Source organism: Acomys russatus, chromosome 27, assembly GCF_903995435.1.
Source record: "Acomys russatus chromosome 27, mAcoRus1.1, whole genome shotgun sequence".
Classification (NCBI taxonomy): domain Eukaryota; kingdom Metazoa; phylum Chordata; class Mammalia; order Rodentia; family Muridae; genus Acomys; species Acomys russatus.
Genome location: NC_067163.1, coordinates 7,145,699 through 7,159,352, shown reverse-complemented (window position 1 = coordinate 7,159,352; position 13,654 = coordinate 7,145,699). Strand labels below are relative to the sequence as shown.

At 49.9% G+C, this 13,654-nt stretch overlaps 1 protein-coding gene across 6 annotated transcripts in view; it reads right to left on the bottom strand.

Moving 5' to 3' along the window:
* Positions 1 to 13,654, bottom strand: part of Mcf2l (MCF.2 cell line derived transforming sequence like) — a 106,232-nt gene that overhangs the window by 52,659 nt on the left and 39,919 nt on the right. For all 6 annotated transcript variants that reach the window (XM_051170007.1, XM_051170011.1, XM_051170008.1 and 3 more), the window contains exon 2: positions 6,405 to 6,488. In XM_051170007.1, coding sequence (XP_051025964.1) covers positions 6,405 to 6,488 — 84 coding nt within the window. The remainder of the gene's footprint in view (positions 1 to 6,404; positions 6,489 to 13,654) is intronic.

Below are 13,654 nucleotides of genomic sequence, written 5' to 3'. Positions count from 1 at the left end.
CATCCTAAATGAAGAAACACTAGACGCAATCCCATTGAGATCAGGAATGAGCCTGGGCTGTGCAATGTCCCCCCTCCTTTTCAATATTGTGCTTGAAGCACCAGATGGATCAATAAGACAAAAGAAAGAAACTAAAGGAGCATAAATAGGAAAAGAATTTGTTAAATTATCCCTATTTGCAGATGACATGATATCATATATAAGGGATCCCCAAAATTCTACCAGAAAACTTCTGGAAATTATAAAAACAATTCAGAGATGTAGCCGGAATAGAATTAGCTTGCAAATATTAATATATTTTCTATTAAATACAGAGAAGGAGATCATGGACACACTCCTAGTCACAGTGGCCTCAAATAAGACAAAATATCTAAGGAGGTAAAAGACCTCTACAGAGGCTGGGCATAGTGACACACGCCTTTAATCCCAGCTCTTGGGAGGTGGAGGCAGGCTGATCTCTGAGTTTGAGGCTACTCTGGTCTGGTCTACAGAGTGAGTTCCAGGACAGCCAGAGCTATTACATAGAGAAACTCTGTTTTGAAAAACAAAAACAAAAAACAAAATAAAAACAGCAAAACAAACAAAAAAAACTTTACAAAAAAATTAAATCTCTGAAGAAAGAGGTGCCAGGAAATGGAATCCCATGTTCATGAATTGATGGAATTAACATTGTGTAAATGAGCATTCTACCAAAAGCCATTGGCAGGTCCCAGTCTAAATTCACATCTCGTTCTTGAAAGAAATAGAAAAAAACTACCCTAGGACCCATATGGAACCACAAACTCTGGATAGCCAAAACAATTCTCAAGCAAATCCATCATTGGTGGAGCTGCAAGCTGGACCAGCTGCCCAGGAAGTCAGTGTGGAGAACCCGCAGAATCCTAAAAGCAGGTCTTCCACCAGGTGAGCCAGCTATGCCACTCTCTAGCAGATGCACAAAGGGCTTGATCCCTACTCCGCAGATAACCAGTTGCTCAGCCATATTTGTTGTGACTCTATTCACAATAGCTGGGAAATGGAAACAACCTAAATGCCCTTCAACTGACAGATGAATAATGGAAATACGTTACTAAAATACGGAATACTACTCAGCTATAAAGAAAAATGAAGTCGGGCTGGAGAGATGGCTCAGAGGTTAAAAGCACTGGCTGCTTTTCCAGGGGGTCTGAGTTCAATTCCCAGCAACCACATGGTGCCTCACAAGCATCTACAATGTGATCTGATGCCCTCTTCTGGCGGGCAGGTGTATACTCAGGAAGAGCCCTGTATACATAATAATAAATAAATAAACCTTAAAAAAAAAAAAAAAAAAAAAAGAAAGAAAGCCTGGGCATAGTGGCACAGCCTTTAATCCCAGCACTCGGGAGGTAGAGGCAGGTGGAACACTGTGAGTTCAAGGCCAGCCTGGTCTACAAAGCGAGTCTAGGACAGCCAAGACTACACAGAGAAACCTTGTCTCAAAAAACCAACCCCCCCCAAAAAAGGTACATACATAGAAAGAACTAGAAAAGATCATATTGAATGAGGTAACCCAGACCCAGAAAGACAAATGTGTGTTCTCTTATCTGAGCTTCTAGCGAGTAAATAACCTTGAGTAACCACAGCAACCAGGGAAGCAAAATGGGCCCGTGAGGGCAGGAGAGCAGTGGAGAAGGTAGTAGCAGGTACCCGTGACCTGAAAGGGGAAATGAGAAAAACCTTTAATTGGGGAGGAGGATGTTTAATTGGGGAGGAGGAGATAGGTGTAGAAGGAGGAGTGAGGAGAGCAGAAGAACAGCAAGGATGCCTGGAAAGCCACAGGGAAACAAACTACTGCCTATCTAACTGAAAAGTAAATATACTTCATACAAGTCTGAGTTTAAACAAAATCATCCCACTGGGTGGCAATGCTCCCACACAAGAGCCAAACACCAACACCGGACATGAAAACAACCCTTTTGAGTTGTTGGTTGGGGTTGTCCAAGAGAGTCTCAAGACAGCATACACTATTGCTGTTGCCTGGGCTGCCCCTAGAAGTGGAAGGTTAGCTCTGTTTCTGGAGACACCATGCACTTCAGACACAGGACCCAGAAGGCCTGAGTGGACCTGACCTGACGCCTTCTCTCTGAGGACTAGCCTTCATGGGACCAGAAGGTGTAATGCAGTTTCCAAGGGAGGACCATGCCCAACAGTTCTACCTATGAACCACAGCAAAGACCAACGTGGCACCGTACTAAACTTAAGGGTGCAACAGTGGCACACATACCTGGAGGTCACCAACAGTTCTCTAATTGAACTTAGGCTTACTTAAGGAGAGGGAAACTATGCAGGTATTGGAAAACCAGCCAACAACCTGGGCTTCATAAAGTCATGGACCTTGGAGGAGAACCTGCAGCTACAACAAGCATAATTCCTAATTACATTATAAACATTTATCCTCATACCCACAGATAGGTATACTTGTTACCTAACATAAAGAAGCTTCTCTGTGCAACAGAGACCATTACAGAAAACCGCAACTGATTGAAACGCAGAGAGCATGAGAGACTGTGGTGCCAAGTCCGATGGATACACCTAAATACAAGCCCTGTACTTAACCAGGCCTGGATCACTGCGAAAATGGGGTGGAAAGATTGCAACAGCAAGGAAAACAGGAAGTTCTCTGTGATGTTGATACCCACGAAGTCTCATCAACATGGCTACCTAAACAAGACCTGAACAGTGATGACACCAATGGACATGCTGCCCTGGAAGCGGGGAGCTCACGGAGCCTCAACCCTAGGCAGAGAACAACAAGAGAACACTGAGTGGGAGAAGTGGTCTCCAGAACAGAGCCTCCCAACTGGCTATCTAGTCCCAAGCAGTCAGCCTTGAGATCACACACATACATGTAACATTATACAGGCTGAGAAGGTTGCATTACATGTTTAGAAACACGCACGCACACACACACGCGCTCGCACACACATGCACACATGCCTAGGTTTATAACAACAACTAAAGAAAAAGGGGCTCTGAATTTGAACAACAGGACAGGAAATCTGAAAAAGGGAGCACGGAAGGGATAGAGGGAGGGAGGATGATGGTGTAATTATCTTCTATAAAACTATTATAAAGACATTAAATTTCACAAAACAGTGAAAGTATCCAAAGCCATCCCTCTGAAGCTGGGTTTCATTTTTAAAAAAATCAGAGAATCTTAAATTGATATAAGGTCTTTGTGAGTACAAAAGATTTTGCACATAGATTTAACAGTTTTACAGGTATTAAGGTTTTGCCTATTTGTGTGCTAAAACAAAATATTGTTGACTTATAAACAACAGCTATTTCCTCCTCACAGCTTTGGAGGCTGGAAGTCTTAGGTCAGGGCACCAGCACCCTCGGCATTTGGTAAAGGTGCCCTTCCTTGATGCACCATGATGTCATGGGCCTGTCCCTTGATATCACCTCAGTAGGGGTCAGGCCTCAACATGTGGATGTGGGGGACACACTCATTCCACTCTCAGATGCCACATAGTTGTGGATGCCCGAAGAGCCAGCCAGAAGCTGGTGGGTGTGACTGGCACTCAGGCTCCAGGAGCTGTGTTGGTTACTGACATTTGATGTTCTCTGGGCATCGAGGCTCCCAGGCAGCTGCCCACTTCTGTTTCTATCCAGGGTGATTCTCAAGAGTAGAGACTGCCCCAGGCTGACTGGCACCCTGAGGGGTTGAGGAACCTGTCACCTTGAACTCAGCCATTATGTAGAGAGGGTGTTTCAGGACCCTGGGACACTCCGTGGGGCATGGGGTAGCCCCATATTTGGAGAGAACTTCAGCCCAGCTGTAATTCTGCCATTAAAGCTACCATGGGGGTGACAAGGCTATGAACACTGGGAAAGCCAGGCACCAGCAGAGGAGGAAGAAAGGCCATGAAGCTCATGGCGCGCCAGAACCTATGGACCAGCCAGGTGGCTACTCTGCCAGGCAGAGTGGGCTGCACGAGGCCCCACAGGCCTCCCATCGCTGCACATTCAGTTGGGGTGCTGGAGGTTGGGGGCCTCAGGCCCTAGGTAGGTGTCTCTGATGATATGGTCTCATCTCAATGGTGCTTGCTGGGCCTTCTGAGGAACATCATGGGGCCGTGTGAAAGGCCTGGTCAGTAACTCTCTTAGTAACGTGGACTTATGTGGCCAAGAATGATACTTGGTCTATAGCAGAGGAGAGAGTAAATATAGAATCCTCCCCAGCAGGCACTCAGGGTCTCAGCTGATGGTGACTTTGTCTTATAATCCAGGGATGCTGCCTTCCAGAGGGTGGAAATGGACAGGCAAGGGGGACAGGAGGCTTTGCAAAGCGTGTGGTTCAGTGCAGTGAGAATGCAGGTTCTTAGGTAGGGCACCAGGGCGTTCAGGTAAATGGGGCATGGGAACGAGAGAAGGGGAGACGCCCGCTGAGGTCTGTAGAGCGTCCCATGCGTGAGCCTCCAGTAACAGTGAAACAGACAGTCCTGGTTGTAGACATCCAAGTTTCACATATTTGAACATCTTATAGCAGATTCTCACACGCTTGGGCACAAAGAACACCTCCAGTCATCAGGTCACGGCTGCCCAGCTTGGCTCAGCAGGTCCTCCAGGTGAGATTAACGCTGTCTGTGGGCTGTGTCTCATAGAAGCCAGCACCACGCCCAGGCTTCACCCATGTCCTGCGAAGCACCAGCAGGGGCTGCTGTCAACTCCTGGGCCAGCCCATCCTCACCAGCCGCCTGTGCATCTTTGCGGTTGGATGGACTCTCAGACTCTCAGACAGGAGGAGCCAGTCTCTGAGGCCAGGTTCAGCGAGGGCCTTAGGTGATGGAGACCTGACCTTAACGTCTTCTACTGAGCAGCCTGGAGTTCTCGGTCTGATGTTAGATTGTGGAGAGGTAAGCATGCGATGGGGCTACCGGGATCTTACCCTTAAGTGCCCTAGGCCCCCCTACAGGGATATATGTGCATCTCATATTAAGGTCAAGACCAGTAACCCAAGGCTGGGGCAACCATGTGACTAAGCCTGGGCCTTTACTAGGGTGCTGGTCAATGGGAAGATGTTGAGGAAGTGAGAATCGGGGTTGGGGGGCAGACACTGTGGCATTATCACAAGCTTTCTCTGAAGCTTCTTATCTGTTCTACTGTCCTCTTGGGTGGGAGGGACTCTTGGGGAGACCCTTCCCAGTGGGAAGCAGTGAACTGCCTCCTCAGCAGAACACCTCAAGAGGTTCCACTTTCCTGCTCACCTCACATGCTAGACTCTTCCTAAGTTGGTGATACATCCCACAACCTGTACGTCAGCTTTGCTCCTGGCCAACACCTTAGCACTCCCTGTAATCTATGTATGTGGAGCATGCTGTACCTTGACCACAAGCCTGGCCAATGAGCAAAAGGCCAGGAAAACCAGAGAAAGGCCCAAAGCATATGACGCTCCTGGGGTCACAGATATGGACAGAGTTTCTCCTTATGTGGCTAAATGATGAGGGGTTCCAGGCTAAGTAGAGGGGGCACCTGAGCTGACCTGGGATTGAGAGGAAGGCTCACATGGGGCCTTTTTTCTGAATTGGTCTTGACAAACAGACACGTCTAGGCTCGGGGGCAACAGCCACATGCTAAGGACGCTCTTCCCAGGGGCCGGGAAGCTTCAGCCATGGGTGTTGTCACAGGCTGGATGTGCACCAGCTGCAGCACAAGTCGAGAAGGGCAACAGCAGTGCCAAGGAAGGTGCCTAGTGAGATATCTCACAGCCCTGCTCACAGAAGGCACTGGGTCAGTGTGATGGCCATCCACCCACTCAGGGCAGCTCAGGTAGAAGAACCTAGCTTACCCTCCTGTACATCTTGACAGTAGCCTGACAGCCATGGCTGGGATCTCAGTGTCACTTAAGGCTCCTTGTGCTGGTGTTAAATCTGGGAGGTTCTTTGAGGGAGAAATAACCCAACTGTGGTACACAAAGGGAGGCCTTGGGGAAGGGATTAGCTTTAGTCAACAGGCAGGTGACCTGTGATTGAGTCCTAAGTGGCTTTACAAACAGAGACTTGACACAGACACACATAAACATGTTTGAGCACACTTGTGTACCCGCCTTTCACCATAAGAAAACCTGCATGGCCTTAGGGTTCTGCCAGCAAGATCATCAGCCCCAGATGCATCCCTCAGCTCTGGGCCTTCAAATCTGGGAGGTAAATAAACTTCTTTTCTTAGTGACTCACCTAATCTGAGGCCCTGCAGTGTGGACAACAGAACACAGACGAGGGTGCTGGCATGACCCTGCCACCTCCACCCCGGGGCTAGACACTTAACAGACAGCACCGAAGCGGCCACTGGTGCAGAGTGGGGTGCAGCCCTGGCAACCGTCCCTCTTCTCATCCTGGCCAGGCCCTGGCTGTGCCCCTTGGCCCTGGCTTCCGGGAACTCACCAGATAGGTAGGCAAAGCGCTTCTTCAGCTGCTCCCGGATGTCAGCGGCACAGAGCGGGACGATGTCCTGGTGCATGATTTCATCTGCGGGGAGAGCAGACACGCTGTCACTGGGAGCAAACCTGGCCTCACAGCCACTGGGGCCCTGGGAGCAGCCCTTGGGAGCCTCTGGAACAAGCCACAAATACCTAGGGAGCTGTGGTCACGTGGCTGGAAAAAAAGCATTTCAGTTTCCAGTGAGCAGAGCAAGCCTTTGTTTCTCATAGTACAAACACTACGCGCTGAGTGATTCACCATCAATTTTTAAAAATGTGTCTAAGAACCAGAGAAGAGAAGAAGAAAGAAGGGAAGGGGAATATGGAGGGAGGGAGGAAGGGAGGAAGGGAGGGAGGGAGGGAGGGAGAGAGAGAGAGAGAGAGAGAGAGAGAGAGAGAGAGAGAGAGAGAGAGAGAGAGAGAGAGGTGCCAAGGGAGGAGGGCAGGACTTGACTCACAGGTAAACAAAGTGCCTCCTCCTCCACTGCCTTGGCAGAGGTGCAGGGCCCTCAGGGCTCTCACTTGTTGCCTATAGATGACTTGCTGGCTAACAGGGCCATCTGCCATCATCGCAGACGTAGGGTCACTAGAAATCCCCAGATGTTCAAGGCCCTGTGCCTGCTTGAGGTCCTACCAGTCACCTGATGCCTGTGAGGTCAGCACTGTTAATAGGAGTGAGACCTGGCTGCACGCTGGTGGTGGCTCTGCCCTGCCGTTCGCTGTGAGCTACACATGAACATGGAGACAGACAGGCAGCACCCCAGCTAATCCCAAGATGGCACTGACAGAAAAGACCACTGGGACTGTCGGGGGAAGCCGACCCAACAGATCAAAGGTGGCAGTTCCCTACCACAAGGCAGGCCAGTGCCGACAGTCCTGGACATCCAGTGTCCATAAGACCCAGAACACAGTGACCACTGGCAGATGCCTTCAAAAGTAAGTTCTACCTTAGAAGACCCAGGTCACAAGAGGCCTAAGAAAGAGCGTTGTGGAGATACTGTCACCCTAAAAGCTCCCATGGAAGCAGCAGAGCAGACGTTAACTGTACAGTAATGACCCCAAACCCTGCTCTGCGGTGCTACAAATGCCTGCTGCTAAGGCTCATAATATTCAGCACATAAGGACCGCACACTGTCATGGGACAAAGAGGTGGCAGGGATATCATGTCTGTCAAAGCCTCGGGGGGCACAGCAGGGAAAGCAAGGGATGAGTGCTCCAGTCCACCACACTGTGAGCTCAACGTGCCAGCAGCCATCTCGGCAATGGCGATTCCTGTGTGGCGAGTGCAGGCCCGGAAGGGGTCGCCCAGCAAGACTGATATATTTTTAAATTCTGGGGAAATGATTTAGGGCTTGTATGCATAGCACTCCGTGTGGGACACTCCTGAGGAGTGGCTCAGCCTGTCGCCCATCTCAGATGGTGATATGCAGGTTTTTATACCTCAATATTTTCTCTCAACAGCTTTAAGTATAGCAGTGGGTGGGAGACCTGGGAGGCCTGCTCTCTCACACGTTTCTGGTTTAAGGAGTAATGTAAAGGGAGTTGAGAGTCTTTCTGAACATTCGGGGCTACCAGGAAGTTTGTGAGTGTTGCCTTAGGCTGGTGATTTCTTCACAGTAGATAATGGTCCATACGTTGTCCCCCAAAGCCAGTGATAAGTCTCCAGGGATGCTGCCATGGCTCTATGGGCCTCTACCATAGGACCAACAACCTGTGCTTTTAAACTTCTAGGCTGCAACTATTCCCAAGGAAAGAAAATGTCAGTGTCATGACTCTTGATGGAGACGTTCCTACTGAATCCTCAGAATCCTCAGGCTACATTCCATAGGTTTATAAATGACATTGTCCCTCTGGGTGACGCATTCCTGGATGGGCAAGCTCTAAAGGTTGCGAACTCAGCCCACCTCACAGCTCGGTTCCGTACTGTGACCACCTGAAAGAGCTGTTTCCATGGACAGGGACGGGTTGACACATGACTGAATTCCACTTGGGGTCACCCAGGGGCCTGCTGGTTAACCTCTCTGTAGGAACTGTCCTCAGAGTATTCTTGAGCTCCTCAGAGGAGAGGCACAGCCAGCCTGGGCCTCACCATAGCTATCCCATGAGAGGTGCCCATTCTGTAGGAAGTCTGACTGCCATGTCTTTTTCTCCCTGCCTGAGCAGGGCCTCAAGCCCCATCCCATGACCCACCCTGGCCGTAGCTGCTGAGGCTACAACACCCAGACCATTCTCCTTTAAGCTTATACAAAGAAACATCTGGGCTGGGACACAGCTCAGGAGGTCAAGTGTTTGCCCTGAAAACACAAGGATCTGCGTCTCATCTCCAGAACCCACATGAAAAGAGCATGAAGTGTTGTGGCCTTGTAGTCCTGGCACTGAGAGAGAGAGACAGGCAGGTCCTTGGGGCTTACTGACCAGCCAATCAAGCCTACTTGGCGAGCTCCAGGCTAATGAGAGACTGTCTCAAGCAACCAAAAACCGTTGATGGAACCTGAAGAATCACAGCTGAGGTCCTCTGGTCCCCACAGGCACATGTACAGATGTACACACGTACTCGCACATACATGTACACACACACTCGAACATGTACACAAGATAAAGTACTAATTAAATTGTTTGTGTGTGTGTGTGTGTGTGTGTGTGTGTGTGTGTGTGTACACACATGTGTGTGTCCATCCATTACAAGTGTCCACAAGCACCCTCCAGCCAGCAATGGTCTATACTGTCCCAGGCTCATCAGGCTGGTGACATTTTTTTCTCTATGAATTGTAATCTTTTATTCTTTCTGATGTTTCAGCAACTGAAGAAAGATGGATGCATCTGTGCCTTGAGATGCAAGCTTTCTCTGTCTCCTCAGCCAGTATGATTTGTAGAGTAGAGGCGAGAAAAGCCTAGGGGATCGTACTGCTGGGACAGATCCTCAGGAGGCGGAGTCCCGGAAGGTGCCCTGGGCAGGAAGCAGGTCAAAGGCCAGGGCGGGCCAGCTTCCACAGAGCTCCTCTGTGTGAGCACAAGGAGATACAGACAAAACCTCACACTGAGGGACCCCAGTCATAACCCTGCCAGAGTCAGAGGGGCAGTTAGGAGGGGTTCCAGGACACAAGGGCAATAGACAGCTCGAGTTCAAACCCTCCCCAACCTCATGGCACCGTGCCCCCAGGGGCCCCTGTGTCAGGATACAGGAAGTAAGGAAAGAAGGCAAGAGTCCCAGTGCTTGAAGTGCAACCTGTGTGGCCTTTCTAGGGATGAAGGGACCATCACCTCACACGAGACAAGGGAAGAGGGCCCATCTCAGTCCAAGTCAATTTGGACCTAGACTTGAAGGGCCTTTAACTGCTGTGGTTTATCCACACAAAGCAGCCACCATCTCTTGGCCTGGTTGGGTATCTGGTCCACATAGGAGGGGCCGTTCTTTGGTCTTTAAGTCTTTTTTGTTCGACAAAATTAGGTGATTGAAGTGAAAGTCCTCACACATCAACTCAAAGTCGCATTTATTGCTTTCATCAAGAGTACCAGGTGGTGAGATAGCTAAACAGCATCTCATGAGCCTCTCTGCCTTCCCAGGGGCATGTTGACCCCTGGCTCTGCTACCCAAGACCCAAGAAAGTGACAGTCACAAAGAGGAAAAGCACCTTAGGGCCAAGTGGGCCAGAGACCAGGCTGGGGAGGGGAGGAGGGACCTTCCGAGGGGAGGGGGCAGCTGGGAAGTAGAATGAGAAAGCTGGTCCTTGCTTGGCTGATGACTCTCACCAGGGCCCTGGCCTCCCTCAAGGGGACAAAGCAGAAAAAAAGGCTCCCTGCACTGGCGGCTGTGCTTTATGGTCACACAGTAAAGTCTGTTATTTGCTAATTATCTCCTTTTATTTATAGCCCACAAAAGCCCATCCTTAAGGGCTTTTGCTTACTGTCAATCAAACATAATGCTTCTTTTCAAAGTCCAGGGTTGAAGGTCAAATGGGATTACATCACTGGCTATCCGGGTGGGAGATCAGCCCCATCAGCCCCTCGGAGAGCCTCCAACACAGACGTAGTCAGAGTCATAGACAGGAGGGGTTCCGTCAGATAGCCAGGCAGAATAAAATTTAAATTCAGCAAAGTGATGCTTCAAGTGATAGGCTTCAAACCAGCTTCTTCCTCAGGATGGCAGGGCTGGGCAGAAAGTCACAATATGGCAGGCCAGCATTGCAGTTGTGTGCTGGGACTGAGGGCGTACCCACAGGTGCTCAGAGCTACTGACCAGAATTGCAGAATTCTTAACATTTTTCAATCCCAGGACTTTTATTATTCATTTTTTAAATTTTAAATATTTTATATCGCACACACACACACACACACACACACAGGGGGAGAGAGAGAGAGAGAGAGAGAGAGAGAGAGAGAGAGAGAGAGAGAGAGAGAGAGAGAGAGAGAGAGAGAGAAACTGAGCAACTGAATTCACTGTCACTAACCATACTTGTCCCTTTGATCTTAAAAAACAAGTTCTCAAAAGCTTTAAAAATCAAGGCCCATAATAAAGATGGAACTTAAAGGATGTTGGGAAAAGCACCTTCAGGGCAGGAGGTTTCCCCCTCAGATGCACTCAGCAGAAAGCCAGGCCAGCAAGGGCTAGAAGCCATCCATGCTCACATGCCATGGGCTTCTGACAACCATAAGGTAAACACACTTACAGACTGGCACATGCACAGTCACAGCACCCAGGTATCTTCAACCCCAGTCCACAGTTTTCAACTCAGTGTGTGGGAGACACTTGGAAGCTGATCAGTCAAGGCAGGAAACCCACCAGCTACACACGGGACATTTCCTCTGTTGTTTGCCCCACCCTAGGCATGACCCTGTGGTGGAAGGTCAGGGGTTAAGCTCTCTCTCACCTTCCCAAGAGCTGTACTGTTGCACAGGCAAACACCTGCATGAGCAGTCACACCCTGGAGTGTGGGTGTCACTATGCATGGTGGTTTTCCAGGCTTGCAACCACTCCTTAAAGGAGCACAGCACCCAGGAAGTCTGTAGTGCTCTGCTTGGCTCTCAGAGGAGACACTGTTCATTCTCATACAAGCTCTCACAAGTGGATGGAGCTGGCAGCTGCCTTGCTACATTAAGGTTGGTGCACTTGATCTCTGCTGCCACCCATCCCATTGTGGCATCTCTAAGGTCAGGTTCCTATGATGTCACCTCTGCCTGTCCCACAGAACTCTCTGCCATGCTCAGGAGAAATAAACATCTCATGCCAGCCATCACAGGACAAGTCCTTGGGTTTCTCACCCCAAACTCTCTGGCCTTGGATTTGGGGTTGAAGAGCCACCTAAAGTAGAACAGTGTTGGGCGACAGTGCTGCCCAGGATAACCCTCATTTGCAGGAAGTAGACAGGTCGTCTAGGGAGCACCGACACCCACTAAGCTACCACCAGGCTAGTTTTGGGGAAAACCCAAGCATCAGGCCTACCCCTTTCTCATCTATCAGGGAAGTCGTTGCTCACTTAAGTCTGCAGAGGCCAGTTCCCACAGTGGAAAACACAGGAGAACCTCAGTGTCCCAAGCAATTAAATTATACTTCAGTTGGCTCATAGAGGAAACTGGTTATCATAGTAGCAATAGTAGCCAGTGCTTGCTTGCTTTCCTTCTCTCTCTCTCTCTCTCTCTCTCTCTCTCTCTCTCTCTCTCTCCTTTTGGTTCTTTGAGACAGGGTTTCTCTGTGTATCCCTGGCTATCCTGGACTCGCTTTGCAGTCCAGGCTGGCCTCGAACTCACAGAAAACCGCCTGCCTCTGCTTCCCTGAGTGCTGGGATCACAGGTGTGCGCCACCATGTGTACCTTGCCAGTGCTTTCTTGTTATTAATGAATTTAACCATCACAGCCACTGAGGGGGTAAGGCTACTCCTTGAATAAATAAGATGACCTGCCCAAAGTCACATGGTGATGTCTATGTGATTGCAGGGTCAATGTCAAGGGAGGGCAGACACAGGAGCTGGATGGCTCGAGGCTCCAAAGTGAGGACCCAACTTCAGGGTTTACAAGTACAAGCTAAGAGTGTTGTTTCTGATGCTGAGGTGGCTGGACAAGGGGCCTGTGGAGGGGAGCAGCCCCTTGGTGCCCCTCATGACCTGTTAAGGGGCAACATCTATAGCTTAGCTCCGTGATCAGCTGATTCTCTCGTGAACCCTCGTCTTTGAGTCAGTGGATGGAGAGATAACATTACAAATTGCTGAGGAAGTATGCGCCTGTTCTGTGAGGTTGGTATCTTTGTTCAGCTCTTCAACACAGGCAGAAAAAGGACTGTCTAGAGACTGGAACAACTGTCTCCAAGCTGTGAACTTCTGCTGTAAAGAAAAATGGGGATGCTGCGCAGGGTGAAGGTAGCAGGGTATGGGCGCATGGCACGGCAAGCGAGGCCTTGGGTATAGGATGTGGAGGATGGGGCATGCGGCCTGGGGTGTGGCGTTCCACTTCAGGTCATGGCTAAGGAAGCCAGGACAGCAGATGGTAAGACTACAACAGTCTGAAGAAGTCCTTCCACCCAAGGCAGCTCCACGTCCTCATATAGAGCTCTGTCAAAAGCTTGCTCACACCTCTCCTGACATTGCATTCCAGGCCAGTTCTCACTTTGGGACCCGGATTTCCAGAGCCTGTCTGTAGAGCTGGCTTCTGACCTGACCAAGAGGAATCCAGTGTCTTGGGTATGAGTTCTGGCTTGGCCAACAGGAGCTAAGCGATCTTGGCAGACTGCTTGACTCTCAGAGGCAGTCTCTAAAAAATCAGGACAAAGAAGTTCTCTCCCTTCAGGGTGACCTGCACATCTGGTGGCTGGTGGACATTTACAGCCACTACCGACACACTGGGTGAACACCTGCCTCTGTCCTGGTCTGTGTCCAGGGTAGTGTTGCCTAGGACTACCTGGCTCTCCAGCCAAGGAGAAGAACTGCCTCCTCCCCTGGTCCCTCCCAGGTGTTTTCTGGGCATGCATCTATTCTTGGAAGGATGGTACCCACAGTGTAGCTCACACCTGTGGCTCAGAGCAGGTCAGGTTTCTAGATCCCAAAGCAGGCAAATGGAGACACAGCTGCGGGTGCCAGAGAAGAAAGGATGTGCCTTAGCCACATGTGCCCCAGACTCTCTTGTGGCACGTACTCATCCTGGCTAGTTTTATGTCAACTTGACACAAGCTAGGATCATTTTGGAAGATGATTCTAGCTTGTCGGTGGGGCCACACCTGGGCTGGTG